The sequence below is a fragment of the Delphinus delphis genome, chromosome 15 (genome assembly GCF_949987515.2).
Source record: "Delphinus delphis chromosome 15, mDelDel1.2, whole genome shotgun sequence".
Taxonomy (NCBI): domain Eukaryota; kingdom Metazoa; phylum Chordata; class Mammalia; order Artiodactyla; family Delphinidae; genus Delphinus; species Delphinus delphis.
In genome coordinates, this window is record NC_082697.1 from 67,635,211 (window position 1) to 67,647,508 (window position 12,298).

The window sequence follows — 12,298 nt, forward strand, 5'->3', positions numbered from 1 at the left end:
TTTGCTACACGGGTATTTATTCAATGACTTTCTGTATTTAGTCATCACTTTTCATTGCTAAACTCACTTCGTATCTCATTTGCATCACAGTTCTTCATCCTGGATTGTGAAGTCAACAGGCCAGGGCGAACCTGTTAGTTATGATTTACAACGACTGGCATGGTGTCACAATCAAAGAGCTCTGGGTAAATGCTTGTGGTGAAAGAGGATGAGGATGGAGATGAGGGTCCTGAGGAAGGGTCCAGACAGGCTGCCCGACCCATGGAACCTGAGGCCTGAATAAGGCCTGGGATCTGCTTTCCCCTCTGCCCTGAAGGGTCCATCTATGGGCAGTTCTAAGGCACAGTGGTGAAGGACATGATTGGCCCACCAAGCGCGGTCCTCTGGTCTAGTGGCAGCCCCTCGCCTAGAACACAGTGCAACAAGCATTCCATTTAGAAGATCTTCCTGAACACATGCAAGCAGCATTCGCTAATGGAAATGGAGACAAGGTCTGTCTTGGAAGAGAGTGTCCCAGAAGACACTCTGCCCCAAGACCAACCAGGTCCCTTTAAAGGTCCCTGAGAACAGCAGCCTGGGAGCAACCAAGTCTTTCAAAGGCTGACAAGGCACAGAGTGGATGAATGAAAAGATAATAATACATGGAAAACAACAACAACAACTTTGGCTTATAAAACCTCCAACTTGAGGCAGGGACATCAGTGTCCACCAACATGCAAAGCCAGATATGATCGTAGCAGATGGTTATCAGAAATGCTTTAGCATTTCCCACACCGCCCACATCCCTGCCCCTCAGCCCCCGGGCCACACACACACACACACACACACACACACACACACACACACACAATATCTGCAGAATAAGTCAGAGGTTGGCATCCAGAGCCTGATGTCAGGATAGAACTCTTGGCACTCTGCACTACATCACTGTGATTAGTCCTATCTAGACAGCAAAAGTAACACTGGCCTAAGCTTGAATGGCAGGGTCTGTCCAGTGAGGAGTTAGGCTGCACCCAAGACTGCCAGGTCTGGAAAGTCTTTCACTTCTCCTACTTCGCTGAAAGGCTGTCCACCCTGGTTGAATGTCAGCTTATACCGTAACCGGATGGGCTCCTGAGCAAAGATAAAAGATGTTATATTAGTGGGGAGTGAACACAGAGACAGGCCCAGAGTAAAAGCCTTTACCCACCCCGTAGTCACCAAGTAACAGTATATGTATGTTAACTCCACCCAAGTGAGGGCTTCAAGCAACTGTATGACAGGCATACCCTGGCCTTGACCCTCTGGGACTACAAACACAAAGGGAGCCAGGCTTACATCCTGGGAATCCTCCCACGCTTTTGCAGTCCTGGAGACCAGCTAAGAGGACAGATTGGCCTCACCCTTTCAGAGAATTCCATGGGATTAGGGAGAGTGTGTACCACTCCCTTGGTCCCCAGCTATGACAATCTGGTCACAGATCTTTCAATAAGCCCCAAAAGAAAACGGACTCTGGCAAGGGACATTCTACCACCATCCCAACCAAAGCAAGACCTCAATATACCTCTCTCCACCTGCCCAGCTGCCTCCCTAGAGTTCAGGGGCCCCCGTTTCCCTGCTACCACAGACACCAGAACATACTTTGTGTGGATTGTCAAGCAGCAGCATCTGAGAGATCACTGCTGGAGGCATCAAAGGACTGAAAGCAGGCAGCTGGGAGCTGGACGCTGGCTGTAGCTTCACTCTCATTGACTGTTGGGGGCAAAAAGAATCCAACATATAACTCATTCCTAACAAACTACAGCTTTAATGAGGGAGATCAGGTGAACAGGAGAGCTTGGCCTCCACCCCACCAATTGGTGAAAGGATCCAAAAGCCCTTCCAATCATACATGGAATGTATCTGAAGTTGTGTGATCAAAGGTTGGCTTCTGAGAGGCAGCATGAAGAGTGAGAGCATATCTTGAGTTGAATTCTAACTCTGCCTCTTACTAGCTCTGTGATTTGGGGTGAAATATTTAACCTTTCTGAACCTTGGATTGATCATTTAATTTATAAGATAGAGGAATAATAGCACATGCCCTATAAAATTACCATGCGTATTAGAAAACACATAGTTTATTTTTGTCTGCTTTGAATCCTTCCTTTCAGGACAGGCCCCTTGCCCATTTCTTGTGATTCTGGTATGGCTGTTAATCTGTGGGGAGCTACTTCCCTCGAGAAAAAAAACATAACATGCAACTTGGCCAGAGTACCTCATACCCCTTAACACGAGTTACTGGTCCAAGGTATGCAAGTAATACCAACAAGGCCAACCCTAGCCCTTCCTTAGGTAATCAATATGCATGCCTCATGTCAGGGGAGAGTTTCCTTCTGGGATAAAAAGCGATAAGGACCATGTAACTCTGGAGCTGCTGATAACCATTTTCCTGCTTGGTGGAGGGAGTCTATGAGAGAACAGGGTCCAGAGAGGAAAAACCAAGTCAAGAGATGGAAAGTGACAGATTCTTAAGGAACTGTTTAAGAATTTACCTGAATCCAGCCATATCTGAAGTCAGACGTTCAGGAGTCCTCAGTTAAATGAGGCAACAAAACTCCCAGTTTATCTTAACCTACTTCGAGTGAAGATTCTAGCCCTTCCACCTAATAGATAACATCCCAGCAAAGGACCTGGTGCTCAAAAATGATAGCCTTTATTGAAAAATTCAAAGGAGCGGGCCAGCCGCTGACTCACCTTTGGCACAGCTACTTGAAACATGATGTCCCAGACAGGTTGGGTGGCCGTGCTCATCATGGTCAACAGTAGCACCTGTACCTCTGGGTGGCCAGGGGCCCCAGTCTGGGAAAAGTGGAGCAGAATTCTGAATCCATTCCGGTCATACACGATAAGAGGAGGCAGGTTGCCTGGTAGAGAAGGACCCGACCAAAAGGATTAGCACTGTTACAGACTCCCCTGAAAGAGCAGCCATGCTTGAAAGAGATGTGCACCTATCACCAAATCCTGTTGCTTCTCCAGTCAGAACAGCTCCTGAAATTAACCCTCTGCACCACCATAATCTAAGTCTCGTTACCTCTAGTTGGACTCCTGTGACATTCCAAACTGATCTCTCCCCTCCATCCAACCATCCAGTACCAGTTTAAGAAAAAAAAAAACAAGCATTTTTTTGAGCAAGAAATGATTACGATTAAAATAATGTATGAACACTACAGAAAATACAGGATACCATAAAGGAGAAAATAAAAAACACCCTTAATACTCCCCAGAAACAAGCACTGCTAACATCTGGGCCTATATCCTTCTGGTTTCTCTTGTATGACTACATACACATAACATCTCTTATATTTAATTTTACAAAACTATAAAGACAGTAGATCTCTTCAAATTAATTAGGTCTTGGAAATACTAAAGGGATTGTTCTACTTTAGCTAAGAAATGATTCGTAAGTTAATTTTGGGAAAAGATACGTTAGACTAACCATTAAAAAAGAAGGGAGAGTAGGGCTATTTGCATAAACAAATACTCAGATATGTACGAAACTGCAATTGAAAACAGCATGCAGAACAGACCCAAATACGAGAATTTAACATGTCAAGAGCATATATTTGAAAATCACTGGCTGATTCAATAAATGGCAGGCAGCTGCTAACCAACTGGAAGAAATTTTAATGAAGATCCTTATTTCATGCCAAACATCACTTATCAAAACGCACATTATAAAAATATAGTTTGACAATGAAACTGTCGGAGATTTAAAAGACTGAAAATATTCATGAGGTATGGAGGTGAGGTTATGGGGAAAAAGGTAACCCCCTTCCAGGAAGGAACTTAGTGACGAAGATCAAAATTTTAAATGTCTACACCCAGCATTTCCACTTTTAAGCATATATCCTAATGAAATAATCAGGAAAGTTTCAAAAATGGATCTCCATTTTTTGCAATGGGTGTTCACTGTAACACTGTTTATAACAGTAAACAACTGGAAACAAATTATCCTTCAGAAAGAAACTGAGTAAATGAGTTACAGTACATGTTAGTGGCATAAGAATGAATTCATTTTTAAAAAATCAAGGTTTTGAAGAATAAGGGCATGAAACAATGCTACAGCTTAAAATATTAAATAAAGCAGGATATAAAACAGTATATATACTATGGTGACAATTTACTAAACATACATACATGGATAAAACAGGAAAATACATCAAGACATTAATAGAACTTTCATCTCTGGGTGGTAACGGTATAGATGATTTTAATTTTCTGCTCTATTCTATCTTTTCTAAAACTATATTGAATTTTGTTTTTAATTTTGTTTTTTAATAATTTCAGATTTACAAAAAGTTACAAAAACACAAAGAATTCCCATGTACCCTTCACCCAGCTCCCTCAAATGTTAACATTATATATAACTACAGTGCAATTATCAAAACCAGGAAATTAACAATGAACATTTATTATGTTTAAATAAAAATTAATAAAGTAAGTATGCAAAGGGCCCCCACTGCTGACTTTATTTCCTCTGCCTGGTTCCAGGGCCCTCTGTAATCTGAGCTCACCACACTGAGCCACAGGAAGGCCCTGTGCCCAAGGAAGGGGCCCAGGCCCTAGATCTAAAGACACCAGTTGTTTCCCACTCACATACCAGCGTGCTGACCACAGGCAGTCTCACCTTACTTAGCTGGGCCTTCCGTTTCCTTTTCTTTGTAAGGGAGGTTAATAGCTACTTTTCCTGCTTTAATGAGGATCATTAGAGAGGAAGAGGATCACCAGCCAAATTCTTCCTTTCTAATTCCACCTCTTCTGAGTTATTTCAGATCACACTGAACATTCCCTTCTTGAATTCCAAATGAAGATCATCTCCATAAGTGGATTCAAGGCCCCTAATTAAATTCCGCCTGCCAATATCCTTCAGTGTCAACTCCAAGACAGAGAAAACTAAAAAAAGTATTAGCTAAGAGACATGGGCCACCCGCCTTATCCTCTGACCCCAGGCAGTATCTCTCCCCGACTCATCTTCCCCAGTTTAATGCATAATAACAGAAAGGGAAAAAAAGGGTGAAACTGTACTTACTGGGCTTAACAGACTCCAAAGGGACAAACACTTGAGCCAGAGGTGTATTCTGGGAAGACGGAGAAGAAGCCAATGGGCCAGCCTCCCAGGACCAACCTGGAGAGGACTTAGTACCTGGTGGCACTTCCCTGGGGATACTTTTCTGCGGAATATAATTCCTGCAAAGAAATAATATCAAGACTGGCAAAAACTGTAGAGAATTCCAGGAATCTGATTAGGTTTTGTGAAAAATAAGGGGAAAAAAATAAATATATATATATGCATGTGTATATGTGTGTATGTATATATTTTACGGGTGTATGACTTTAGACGAGTAATCTAACCCATGCCTCAGTTTTCCTACTGTAAAATAGAAACAGTTTAGTATCTATCTCATAGGCTGTTACAAGAATTAAATGAGAAAGTATATGAAGAGGACTGAGCGGAATGTGTGCATACAATAAGGACCCAATAAAGTAATTAATGTTGTAGTTGTCAGGCAGTCTCTGACAACAAGTAGCTCAGTCAGATGGTTTCCCATACATGATCACCAGCGTGACGTAAGCTAGGAAGATGACAGCACAAGTTACACTGACCACTTCTTTCATACTTCATGATTTTGTCCATTTGGAATACAAATCAAAAACATTTATGGAAAACCAAACTCCAGACGTAAGTAACCCACCAAAATTAGAATTATTACTGACCCCATGTCAAGTGGTTATAAACAGTAAACTAGGAAGAAACCCCCTACGGGTACTAACAAGAATGACCTCCCAGCACATCTCCATTTCCACCCAGCTCTGTGGTCTCCACCAGGGACACAGGCTCTCAGGCTGTTTGGGGGAAGGCAAAGTGTTCCAGCCTTGCCAGAGGCAAAGGGACAGGACCTATGAAAATATGTTTATACTCATACCTAAGAGCACCTCTACTTTTATAAATCTGTACTATAGAGACACTCCAGGTTCCTCCAACCTGGAAGCTATGTAAATATCCACAAGAGGGAAATGATTAAATATATATATTATATGTATATGAATTATTATTCAACTATTAGAATGAGGCAAGTTTACATAAATTGATGAAAACGCATCCAAGATGTGTGATATAAAAAACCACAGTGGAGTACAGTTTGTAAATTATAATCTCATTTGTGTAAAAATAAGCCACAGCAACACATTACTACATGTGTAGAAAAAAAGCAAAGAAGGACCATTCAACATTGTCTTTAGAGAGTGATATTTGGGACTTTCTATATTATCTATTTCTCTAGTAATCAAGCTTTGCTTCAAATTACACTGAAATCAGGAAAAAAAAAAAAAAACCTATAAAGACAAAAAACATCATCATCATCACTGCTGTTGCTCCTTAAACTGCGTTTTGGAGGTCCTGGCCAAACGTGTACTTTCCTGACTTAGGATGCGGAATAAAAGAACACACTGAACTCCGACAGAAAGGAAGCGGCCCTTCAGGGGGAGCAGCAGCCCTGGGCCCCGCTGCCTGGCCTCGCGCAGGGAGCGAGGACCGCACACAGGAGCCACTCTTCTACGCTCCTTGCCCACAAGACTCACAGAGGTCCCGGAGACGGCTGTGGGGAGAGGAGATCCAGCAAGTTCCTTTCTGCAGAAGGGCTCTGGACACCACCACCCGGCAGTGTGCTGGTGGTAGGGTTCCTCTTTTCCTGACCGCAATTCTGACTCGCAACCTGTCAAAACCAGGAATGACTAAAGTAAGGCCAGGGCATGAGTGACTATCAGCCATGGTGACATTGTGGCCCAGCTCTCCTGACCCCAAAGCCCAGGCTTACTACATTTCCTGGGGCAGGTGGAGAAAGGTCAAGAGGACATGACTCCTCAGCAGACCTTTAGTAAGCAGGAGCCTGGATACAACAGAAAAGGGTAGGGAAGAAGGAGAGCAAAATCCCTCCAGGGGTTCAAGCCAGACAGTAGAGGTGAGGATGAGGAAGAGGCTTTGGACCTCTGAGTCCACAGTGCCACCAGGCTATGCTGTAGCCCTCCGCCCTCCCCCAGGCACTGCTGCCCTCATGAAGGTAGGTTTGAGGGGCTTCCCCTCTCCTCTCCGCTCCCTAGGAAGAGCTTCCTTACCTTTTTGGTAACTGGGCCATCACTGATCCCTGTAAAGAAGGAACAGAGTGAGATGCACATCCGTAGCTCTACCTGATATGAATGGGAGACTGATACCATCATCCTTTCTAGAACATTTAGAAAGTCTAGACAAAACAAATTACCCAAAGTCATTCAACTCATTCATGGCAAATCTGAAACTGAGTACAGGGAGGACCTCTCTGAACTTCCCGGTATACGCAATTCCTTCTAAAAACCGGCACACTCTCACAGAGGGAATGGGCTTACTCTCTCCCTGGGAATCAGGACCATTCTGTGCCTGCTGCCCCTAAACAGCACCCTCACCTAAGGCTGCCAGGTCGTGATGCAGTAAAGATGGAGCCACAGTCCCAGCCAGCTCGGATCCACTGTCCACCTCCAAGTCAATCAGGGGGCAGTTCTTCATGCGGCCTGTTGGATTCTGAAAGACTAGAAAACAGACAGTTAGGAAAATAAGTCAGTCAGAATAAGAGCAAAGTCTCCACTTAAAGGTTACCAGTTTCCCTCAGGCCTCCTCCCAATCAAAAGACATCACATCACCCCACCCTTAAGCACACCCCAGATGAACCTTCCACCTCAGCTGACTGGCTTGACTTACAGCCTCGAGTGGCATCTGAAATACGAGGTAACCAGAGGAACTGCCTTCCCACCCCAGTAAACACAGAATCCTCTAACGGTCCATTCAACCTGGACAGTAGCAGAGCTGACTGCTCCAGGTCAGAGGCCTTTGAGGTTCTGACCACAGTGAATCAGAATCATCTCGAGCGCTTGATAAAAATGCGGGTCCCAGCTCTAAGTAGTCTTGACTCAGAAGGTCCAAGAATCTGCATTTTAACCAGTACTCCAGATGATTCCGATTAGCTAGCCTGGCACTAGGAAACACCTGAAGAAGGTCATATTTTTTTTGGTGTGAGCTCCCATAAGTAAGCACTCATGAGAGGTGCAATCCAAACCTGGGCACGGTGTAGCCACCGCTTCTGTTTACAGCCAAAGCTAGTTCCAGCCTAGCAGTCAACCCGTGATGGCACGTGGGGCAGAGGCTGGCTAGATAAAACCAATGCTCAAGGGAAAGGGAAAAGAGGACATGCTCTCTCATTTCTATACCATAACCCAGAGAGTTCAGGGATCCATTTCTTTCCCGGTGTTTGCAGGCTGCCCCACGGCAGAGGGTGGGAGAGGCTCTCTGCACATACCTCTGGAGACAGGTATGTCTCCCAAAGAGCTGACCACTGTGTTCCCAAAGGTGACACGGCCCTCCATCACCTGTTTGTACAGCAGAACTCCCTGCGTGAGGAGGTCATTTGCCTGGAGAACCTCCGCTGAAGAATGAGAGAAAAATCAGAATCCCCTGGTTTAGCTACCAACAATCTCAGCCTTTTTTAAGCCACTCCACAAAGCAGTTGTCACACGGCTCTACCAGGTTCAGTATATCCATGCCTCCTGCCCCCAGATCACGAGATCAGTCCCCTGCACACCCAGTCAGTCAGTCCCTGAACCTCAACACTTTCTTCGCAGGACGTAGGAGGAACCAAATTTTTTCACTTTCTTTGTCTGTACTGTCCAATATGATGGCCAACACTTGAAATATGGGTCTTTCAAGTGAGGAACTAAAACTTTAATTTTAATTCAAAACTTAAAGCTACTTTGTCAATGTGGATGCAAATATTAAAAAAAATTTTTGGTACTTTATTCAGTTATTGGGAAGCGTGTAGGAAACAAGCTGGTACACGAATCTACTTTTTCACCTGTAAATTTTATAAAATCTAAGTACAGATCAAGTATTCCTGATGAAAATCTGACATCCAAATTGAAACATCCTGTAAGTATAAAATACGCAGTGGATTTCAGAAATGTCAAGAGTATCTCATGATCTGGTTTACCTGCAAGAAAGCCTTTCCTAGGAGAGAGACAGAACAGCAACAGGGTCAGGGGCTATGCATAACACTGCAGGCCATGGTACTAGGAAAACACTGCAAGAGCGACCAACTATTCATTTCCTGTCAATTTTTAAACTGGATGGAAGTTGTGAACTAACACGAGGTTGAATTCACCTGGCAAAGTGTTTTATTTGGCATGTGCAAGGTGATTAAAATTTAAATTTTGTGACCTCTGACTTCATTGCAACCCGAGGAAATAACGGGTTTAGACAATAATTACATCACATAAAACCCAGAAAACCAGATACCATGGGCCTCTTCACATCACCTGTGAAGCATTCTTGCTCCCCAGCACACGCCCTACCATTTGAACCTGAATCTGAACAAGCCTCCTGATCCAAGTTATAAGAAAGCAGGAATTTAGAAATCTCAGGAACAGAGAAACATTAAATACCATGGGAGATGCCATCAGAAAATTGAGACCAAGAGAAACTCTGCAAGTCAAAGGACATGTTTTTCATGCATGAAGTAAAAAAGAACGGGGGCTACCCATTAAAAGGGACTTAAATATCAACCAATTACAAAGCGTAGTTTTTCTTTTTGATACTGATCTACAACAAACTTTAAAAAAAGAAAGAGGGTCAACAAGGAATGATTAGAGGGAAAAATGTCCAGGAAAATCTGAACACTGACTGGTTACTTTGAAATGTTTGGAATTTGCTTAAAAATAGAATTGGGAGGACTTCCCCGTTGGCCCAGAGGTTAAGACTCTGCGCTTCCACTACAGGGGGCACGGGTTTGATCCCTGGTCAGGGAACTAAGATAAAAATAAGTAAGTAAAGTAAATAAATAAATAAATAAAAGTAAATAAATAAATAAATAATTTTTTATTTATTTAAAAATAATAAAAAAACTAAGATAAAAATAAGTAAGTAAAGTAAATAAATAAAATAAAAGTAAATAAGTAAATTAAAAAATAAATAATTTTTTATTTATTTAAAAATAAATAAAAAAGTAAATAAGTAAGTAAAGTAAATAAATAAATAAAAGTAAATGCATAGACAGTCATCGAACAGACATCTAATAAGGTGCCAGATCTTATTAAAATAAAAAAAAAATAGAATTGGGGATGTAGAGGGGAAGATGGAGGGAGAAAGCAGTACAGATAAAACAAGATCAAAAGACAGGCCATGAGTTGGTAATTATTAACAAAAGGTGAAGAGTACATGGGGATAGAATAAATCCCTTTTATGTGTTTTGAGATTTTCCATAAAATAAAATAGTTTTAAACGTTTCAATACCTGTGTACAGGATTACAGTTCTCCCCTGTGCCTTCCACTTGGTATCCCCACTTAGACTCCCCACCCAGCCCCTGAAGGCACTTTGGGTGTGAAATCTTCCAAGGAGCCCCTCGCAGCTGTTTCTCAGACCTCTGAGAAATGTTCAGCCTTTCTTCAAGCCTTCAATTGTAGCCGCTCTTTCTTCTATCCCCTTCACACCCAATCTACATGGTAAATTTCCACCCTTTTCTATGCTTTCAGACTTGCGGCTCATTTCTTGCTCAAACATAGTAGATTCCTCTGGAAATCAGAAGAATCAACTCAGGCCACACCCTCCCCAAGCCCAACCACCATAACACCTAGGGGCTACTGTCTTGTTTCTGCGTCAGCAGTAAGGCAGGAAGCCCCATGTCTGCCCTGCACTCTTGGGTGCTGTCTATGCCTAAAGAATAAGACTGTACCAAGGGACTTCCCTGGTGGTGCAGTGGTTAAGAATCTGCCTGCGAATGCAGGGGACACAGGTTCAATCCCTGGTCCGGGAAGATCCCACATGCTGCGCAGCAACTAAACCCATGCGCCACAACTATTGAGCCTGCGCTCTAGAGCCCGCGAGCCACAACTACTGAAGCCCGCACGCCTAGAGCCTGTGCTCCACAACAAGAGAAGCCACCGCAATGAGAAGCCTGAGCAACACAACGAAGAGTAGCCCCTACTCGCCCCAACCGGAGAAAGCCCGCACACAACAACAAAGACCCAACACAGCCAAAAATAAATATATATATATATTTTTTTAATTAAAGAGAAAAACATCATACCGAGCGCATCGTCATCGTCGGTGGTGTCGCTTGCCAGCCGGAACAGGGTGGGCCGCAGCTTTTCACACCTCTCATACACGACCTATAAAACAGAGCTTGTTATGTAAATTCTCAGTAAGCGTGTTATAAAAAAAGAAAGATCCCAAGACGTGTAAATGTGAAGAAATGGGAAATCTCTACACTGCTTTCAGAAATACGAAATGACACAAACACTCTGGAAAACGGTCTGGCAGTTTGTTAAAGAGTTAACTGTGCATGCAGCAGATGACCTAGCAATCCCACGTCGAGGCATTTACCCAGGAGAAAGGGAAGTGTATGTTCACGCAAAACCCTGTATACAACTGTTTACAGCGGGTTAATTCATCATCACCCAGAGCTGGAAACAACCCAAATATCCATCAACAGATGAACGGATATACACATTGTGGTATACGCATACAACGGAGTACCACTCGGCAGTAAAAAGGAATACTCTACTGGGACCTCCCTGGCGGTCCAGCGGTTAAGACTCTGCGCTCCCCAGCACAGCACAGGAAGATCAGCTCGGTGCTTTGTGACCACCTAGAGGGGTGGGATAGGGGGCGTGGGAGAGAGACGCAAGAGGGAGGGGATATGGGGATATATGTGTACATATAACTGACTCCCTTTGTTATGTAGCAGAAACTAACACACCATTGTAGAGCAATTATACTCCGATAAAAATGTGAAAAATGATAATAATGAACACTGCTTTGCAATCACGCTCTGAAAGCAGGGGCCATGGGTTTGATCCCCAGTCAGGGAAATGAGACCACACAGGCCAAGCGGTGCAGCCAAAAAAAAGAATGGGTCTCGGGTCTCAAATAATAACGCCAAGAGGGAGAAGAGAAGCCAGACCAAAAAAAAAAGTGTAATACTGTATCATTCCATTTATATAAGAGTCTAGGAAAAATATACTAATCAGAACAGAAAACAAATCAGTGGTTGCCTGGGGATGGGGAGAGAGGCAGGAACAGAAGGGAAGGGAATGAGGAAGTTGGGGGCGGCTGAGGGACATAAATTTTGATTGTATGATGACTTCTTGAAATATATGTGTATTCTTGAAATATATGGGACATAAATTTTGATTGTATGATGACTTCTTGAAATATATGTGTATTATATGTGTATAATATAAATATATACACAATATATGTGT

General features: G+C 43.2%; 1 protein-coding gene across 2 annotated transcripts in view; it reads right to left on the reverse strand.

Moving 5' to 3' along the window:
• Nucleotides 1–12,298, reverse strand: part of GGA2 (golgi associated, gamma adaptin ear containing, ARF binding protein 2) — a 30,326-nt gene continuing 18,028 nt past the window's right edge. Inside the window, exons 9-18 of one of the 2 annotated variants that reach the window (XM_060031899.1) lie at nucleotides 11,122–11,203; nucleotides 8,343–8,468; nucleotides 7,456–7,578; nucleotides 7,132–7,160; nucleotides 6,598–6,731; nucleotides 5,048–5,205; nucleotides 2,713–2,882; nucleotides 1,621–1,731; nucleotides 968–1,113; nucleotides 1–406 (exon numbers count right to left, since the gene is read on the reverse strand). In XM_060031899.1, the coding sequence (XP_059887882.1) occupies nucleotides 1,003–1,113; nucleotides 1,621–1,731; nucleotides 2,713–2,882; nucleotides 5,048–5,205; nucleotides 6,598–6,731; nucleotides 7,132–7,160; nucleotides 7,456–7,578; nucleotides 8,343–8,468; nucleotides 11,122–11,203 (1,044 nt within the window). In that variant the 3' untranslated portion in view covers nucleotides 1–406; nucleotides 968–1,002. Of the gene's footprint in view, nucleotides 1,114–1,620; nucleotides 1,732–2,712; nucleotides 2,883–5,047; nucleotides 5,206–6,597; nucleotides 6,732–7,131; nucleotides 7,161–7,455; nucleotides 7,579–8,342; nucleotides 8,469–11,121; nucleotides 11,204–12,298 lie in introns of both variants that reach the window. The other variant, XM_060031898.1, reaches the window with a different exon arrangement.